Raw genomic sequence first — 6,767 nt, forward strand, 5'->3', positions numbered from 1 at the left:
TAACACAGAGTTTAACAAAATTATTTTTATTCTCATGAAGAATCTTTTGCTATTATTTTTTTATCACTCTTAATCAAATTAAATGGTAAATCGATATATATAATGTCTTATTTAAGATAAAAAATTTATGAAAAATGAGAATACTGCAAAGAGTAGTAAACCCAAAAAATTGTGTTGGTAAGTCATTTTCAATTAAGAAATCATATAATGCAAGGATGTGGACTCTTGTGATCCAACTACTTGAAATTTATAGGATTATAATGTAAAAATATTTTTTTCAATTTTTATTTTAAATAATTAGAATATGATTGATATAATATTGTATACATTAATAATTTTATTATTATATATTTATTAAAGTAAATTAAATTAATTATATAAAAACTCAATTAGAAAATGAACTAAAACAACAAAATTAATTTCTATTTTGTATAAAATGACGTGATATCAAGTGTCAAATGTTGAAGCTTTAATGTCTTTGGGCATGTCAAATTGCATTTTAGGTTATGATGTATTTTTTATGATATTAAAAAGCATAATAGATACTAAATACTAATTATTGAAAATAAATGAGACAAAATTTATACTTCCTAAAGAATACGAGAAAACCTAAAGAACAAAATATTTTTTATTTTAAGCTATTTTTCTCATTAACACACTTGCTAATCTTATAAATTTTAGAGAATCATATTTTATAAATCAAATATGAAAATCACGTTACAAAAAAAAAAATTAAAAAAAAAATTCTTACTTTCACTCGAACCAAATATCCTCTTAAATCTTATAAATTTTAAATTATAATTAATTATAATACGACAACTATAAATGATTGCTTACAACCATGAATGAACACTCGGTATAATCATTCAACCACGAGTGAAAACTCGGTATCATCACATAACATCGTCATCCCAAAACCCCTCTCAACCGTCTGATTTTAGAACAGTAACACCACGGCTTTTTATTTCTATACTGTAGAAAAACCCAATGAGCTTATCCAATGAACCATCTGCCTCGTGACCTCGTCAACTCTCTTCAAAAGCGTCAGAGAAATGAGTTGTACTACTACTTGACAGCTATAAATACAGTAATTAACGCACACGTGAAAGCTAAGTCACTTTTTTCCGGTTTTTTTGTCCACAATTTGCGAAGCGGCTTAGGGGAAGGAAAAAAATTTGATGGGGATCGTCGAAGAAGCTCACAACGTGAAGGTTTTGGGGTCAGGCGATCGAGTCATAGTTTTGGCTCATGGATTTGGGACGGACCAGTCGGTTTGGAAGCACTTAGTTCCTCACCTGGTGGAGGATTTCCGTGTGGTTTTGTATGATAACATGGGAGCTGGAACAACCAACCCGGAATACTTTGATTTCAATCGTTACTCTACTCTTGAAGGGTTTGCTTATGATTTGCTTGCTATACTTGAAGAGCTCCAGGTTGATTCTTGTATTTTTGTTGGTCATTCTCTTTCTGGCATGGTTGGTACCATCGCTTCCATTTCTCGTCCTGATCTCTTCTCCAAAATCATTATGGTCTCTGCTTCCCCCAGGTAAAAACAAAGAAAAGAGTAGCTTTCAGTGAGATGTAAGATCTATTAAATTACTTCCAGTCATGTGTTTGAAGCTATTTTTTTAGTTAAAAGATCCTTTCTAATAGTTCTTATCAATTTTTATATGCAGCTTGACCTATTTTATTATTGTTTTAGGTATCTGAATGATGTGGATTACTATGGAGGATTTGAGCAGGAAGAGTTGGACCAACTCTTCGAAGCAATGAGAGCTAACTACAAAGCCTGGTGTTCAGGGTTCGCACCGCTAGCCGTGGGAGGCGACATGGAATCTGTGGCGGTTCAAGAATTCAGCCGTACCCTCTTCAACATGAGACCTGACATAGCCCTCAGCGTGGCTCAAACCATATTCCAAAGTGACATGAGACAAATCCTCAGCCTTGTCACCGTCCCTTGTCATATCCTCCAAAGTGTGAAAGACTTGGCTGTCCCCGTCGTCGTGTCCGAGTATTTACACCAAAACCTTGGCGGCGAATCCATCGTTGAAGTCATGACATCCGATGGTCATCTCCCTCAGCTAAGCTCCCCGGATATCGTCATCCCAGTGCTCCTTCGGCACATTCGTTACGATATCACGTCACGAAATTAAGTACTTCTACTACTACTATTAAAGCAAAATCATGGTTATTTGTTTTCAATTCTAATAATCCGAACTGTTAATCTTAATTTATTAAGAAGTTAATAATGAATTAGCAAGCTGATTTCATGGCGACTCTAACGCAACCGGTCGGCTTTTTTCTTTTTCCAAGCATTTAAGCTGATTTCATGGCAAATGACGTGTATATTTTGTAATTGTGTTGATGCGTTCGATTAGGCACCTAGAGAAAAAAAATTGCTTTGATTCGACGTGTAAAATGAGCAACCGGGTTCGGGCCGTCAAAAAACTTAAAAGTGTGTTTAATTATTTGTTCCAATCCTCAAACAGTTTAATTAATTATTAGAAATTTGTAAAGTCGGCATGAAACGGCGCTTTCATTCGACGTAAATGAATTGGGCCAAAGGGTAGCATTTCCCTTCCTTTACGCTGGGTAACGGTGATAATAATTTCAATCGAATTAAATTTGATTTAAAATTTTTAAATAACATATAATTTTTAAAATTTAATTCAAATTTATATTTATATATTTTTTAAAAACTAATCTGATTTGAATTGAATTTTAATGGTTTAATTCGATTATCCAATTTTTTAAATTTAAAATTTATTTTTTATTTTAATAATATTTTAAATATATTTATATATAAAATAAGTATTTTTATTTTATAAAATTTGAAAAACATATAATTTGATTTGATTTATTTTTTATATTTCGATTCAAAATTTGATCTAAATTTAATATATGTATATATATTTAAAATTAAAATTTAAATTAAATTAAATAAAAAAATTGATCCAAATCAAGCCAAACAATATAATTTTAAATCAAATTTTAATTTTCTCAATTTTTTGGTCGCTCCTACCAGATTAAGGCTGTTAAATGTAAGTAGGAGATATAGAACCACCTTAATATGACAGCTATTTGTTTTTCTTAATTAATTTTCATTTAAATAAAAAACTTGGTTTTTTTAATTATTTAAAAAATATTTTGGTAGTTCTAGAGTAAGGCCAGTTTGATGTTGGTTGGGATGGTTTTGGTTGAAGACTCAAATTCTATCAAATAAAGAACCTTTATTTGTTTTTATGTGCAAACTGATATCGAAGAAAGGATCAACAGTTTTGTTTTTTTTTGGCTTTTTTTTTTTCCTTTGGAATTTGCTTCGGGGCATCTTATTCAAATAAGATAATAATTTCTGCGTCTATCACTTTTTTTTTTTTTTATAAAAAACTACAGTTTAATAATAAAAAATAAATTATATGTATTAAAATTTAAATTTTATATATATTATATGTTAAAGTATATAAATTAATTAAATTACATCTTAATTTTTTAAATATTTTTTAATTTGGTCCCCCAATGTGTGAATGTGTAGATGGACCTTCAATCCCACAATAGTCAAACGCAAGTTTGAAATTTCAACATGACTACTGCTAGCTTTTGTCCCATTATCAGATAGAAGTAAAGTGTAAGCATAAGGGTAAAAAATATCTTCAAATAAAAATTTAATAATTATTTAAAATTTTAATATTTTATTACAATCAATCACATTATAAATTTTTTATTTCGATGGATTAAATTTTTAAGTATATATTTTTATTTAATTAAATTTTTAAAAATTTATTTTCATTCAATTAAGTTTTTTATTAGATAAAAATAATTAATTAATTTTTCTTTAACAAGAGTTTAAACAAAGAAAATAAAATTTAAAAATTTAATTGATTAAAAAAATAGAAACTTGAATAATTATTAAATTTAATTTAAGGCTTTTTTATTATTTTATCTAAAATGTAATAAGAGATTTTATTTTTCAACAATATTTGTATTTATATGTTTCTGTGGTTTTTTTTTTTTTTTTGGTCTAATGGGAGATTAATGACAAGTTTGACCTGTGCAAAATTGAAATTCCCATTGTCTAGGTTTAGACAAAACATAAAAGCACTGTCTGGTAATGATAACCATAGTGTGATCAGTCATTGTCTCTTTGACTTACAGTTGCCCAATGGTTTTGCACTGTGCTTCCTTGTCCTGGCATGGGCGGTAAATCCCATTGGATGTACAATTGCGAGTAGGGTCGGTAAATCAATCCGAAATCATCGAGTTTTAATTTGATCCGATTATTTAGAGACAGATTTTTCTTTGAAAAAATAAGTTTCGGGTCAGATCGATTTTATTTTTTGAAATGTCGAATTCGGGTCGGGGTCGGGTTTATGTGAAACTCGACCTGACTCGACTCGAAATATTTATCAAAATACCCTTATTATATATATAAGTAATTTTTTTAGGGTTTCTAAATTTTGTTTCTTTCAGCAATCGGCAGACCTTGTTTTGTTCTTTCATATCTTTTCTCCACAGTGAAAATCTAACTGTGGGCGACTGGGCGAGTTTCGAAGAACGGGTCTTGTTGGAACCAGATTCAGGCGCATCCAGTTCTGGGTGTAGTCTTTTCCGACGGATCGACCTTGGACAGGTGGGCGACTGTGGGCGACTAGGCGAGTTTCGAAGAACTGGTCTTGTTGGAACCAGATTCGGGCGCATCTAGTTCTGGGCGTAGTCCCTTCCGACAGATCAATCTCGGGCAGGTGGCCGACTGGGCGAGTTTCGAAGAACGGGTCTTGTTGGAACTAGATTCGGGCGCATCCAGTTCTGGGCGTAGTCCCTTCCGACGGATCGACCTCGGGCAGGTGGCCGACTGGGTGAGTTTCGAAGAACAAGTCTTGTTGGACCAGATTCGGGCGCATCCAGTTCTGGGCGTAGTCCCTTTCGACGGATCGACCTCGGACAGGTGGGCGACTGGGCGAGTTTCGAAGAACGGGTCTTGTTGGAACCAGATTCGGGCGCATCCAGTTCTGGACGTAGTCCCTTCTGGGCGACTGGGCGAGTTTTGAAGAACGGGTCTTGTTGGAACTAGATTCGGGCGCATCCAGTTCTAGGCATAGTCCCTTCCGACGGATCAACCTCAGACAGGTGGGCGACTGGGCGAGTTTCGAAGAACAGGTCTTGTTGGAACCAGATTCGGACGCATCCAATTCTGGGCGTAGTAAGTACCCCGTCGATCAATCAACCGTAACCAGGAAAACAAGCTATGCCTCCCGCTAGGCTTGTTGTGCAGGAAGCTGCTAATCAAGGTCCACATTTTCAATGAATGCTGAAACGACTGCCCAACATTTATTTCGTCAGGGTTATAGTCCATAAAGGCAGAAACTGCAAGTCAGCAACAGCTAAGCCTTCATTTAAGTAATCTCCATTAGTACCGGCAATTTTGAGGTAAGCCAAAGCCATCTGCTTTACATATCTTATTTACAAGTATCAATATTTTTTATTATGTATTTTTCTTAAATGCTTGCTAATAACTTAGTGACAAGATAAAAGTATTGAACTTACTGAGGCCTTAATGGCTTGGTTATTGAATTGAATACTCAGAAGTGTTTCTGTTTTGAGTGGAATAATATATAGATAGCAAAATTTAAGTACCACAAGTCAACCAGCTACCAATATGAAAATACTAGTAGTTTTTTTAAAGAAATTGAGGGTTAAGTCAGATACAATATTGTTTGAGTCGATATAAAATTTCAGTTGGAAAGGAAAATATCAGATTTGAGGTAGGTGAGCCAAAATGGACAACTGCCAAAGATATTCAAAGCAGAATGCGAATACTGGATTACCTGCAGATACGATGTTAGTGTTATATGGCTTACTTTGAATTTTGAAACAATCATGAAGTAAAACCAAAAACAAAATGGGTAAAATGTGAATGTAAAACACAAAATGCAAAACCATGCTACTATAGTTCAGGATAGATTATACACAAAATGTGTATATTGTCTTGCTATAAAAGAACAAAATCAGTAACATAAATAAGTACAGCTATCATAGAGAAAAAAGAAAACTTGTAATATTACAGTACGTAAATAAAACTTGCAAAAGCATTAACAATTCAAACACGCTGTAAACCTTAATTACATCAAAACACATGTAGGATGAAAACTATCTTAGAGTTACAAAGATTCCCACTTTTAGGCGTTGACAGCCTGTCAAAAGAAGAAACCAGGATTTCACTGACAAGGCACAAGTAGCAATTCCTTTTATCAGTCAATGTTTAGATTAAATTTAGTTGTTTTTAGATGGTCTGCTACCATTAACTATCTTCATCTCTGTTATTCAACTCTTAAGAACAACACGTGGATGGCAAAAGTATGCATTATATCATTCAGTAAATTATTATACTAGGCTAATAATAGAAATAAATTAAATTTCTATTAATAGAAAATGCTAATAAAATATGCCTACTTACTAAAAGCTAAATGGAAGTTCAACACCCATAACAGGTGTCTCTACATATAACGTTACCTTTATAAAGGTATTGATACTTAGACATGCTCTGTAATTAAAATTGGACCTGTGAATTATCTGTTATTAAGTAAAATTATTGGCATGTTTTTAGATTTGGTTGACCATTCGTGCATTACTTTGTTGTGAGCCTTTAAGATTTTTAACAATTTTCTTTTTAGCTTTGGCTGAATCTTTTACAGGCTTGACTTATGGTATTTACTTCTTTCTATAGTATTGTTCAAATTTTTAAGTTAATCCTTGTCATTTTCTTGTTACTA

General features: G+C 32.6%; 1 protein-coding gene across 1 annotated transcript; it reads left to right on the forward strand.

Annotated features, from left to right (window-relative positions):
- The first annotated feature begins 1,109 nt into the window (after nt 1-1,109).
- On the forward strand, nt 1,110-2,282 carry KAI2 (alpha/beta-Hydrolases superfamily protein). Its single transcript, XM_022884930.2, has 2 exons — nt 1,110-1,546; nt 1,703-2,282. The coding sequence occupies exons 1-2, from the start codon at nt 1,179-1,181 to the stop codon at nt 2,151-2,153; spliced, it is 819 nt and encodes a 272-aa protein (XP_022740665.2). The 5' UTR covers nt 1,110-1,178; the 3' UTR covers nt 2,154-2,282.
- Nucleotides 2,283-6,767: the final 4,485 nt, after the last annotated feature.

The sequence above is a fragment of the Durio zibethinus genome, chromosome 10 (genome assembly GCF_047325235.1).
Source record: "Durio zibethinus cultivar Kanyao isolate XHJ-2024 chromosome 10, ASM4732523v1, whole genome shotgun sequence".
In the NCBI taxonomy this organism is placed as follows: domain Eukaryota; kingdom Viridiplantae; phylum Streptophyta; class Magnoliopsida; order Malvales; family Malvaceae; genus Durio; species Durio zibethinus.

Coding starts and splice junctions, on each gene's coding strand:
- KAI2 (XM_022884930.2), top strand. CDS start 1,179: ATGGGGATCGTCGAAGAAGCTCACAACGTGAAGGTTTTGGGGTCAGGC. Junction 1,547..1,702: donor ATGGTCTCTGCTTCCCCCAG/GTAAAAACAAAG, acceptor TTATTGTTTTAG/GTATCTGAATGATGTGGATT.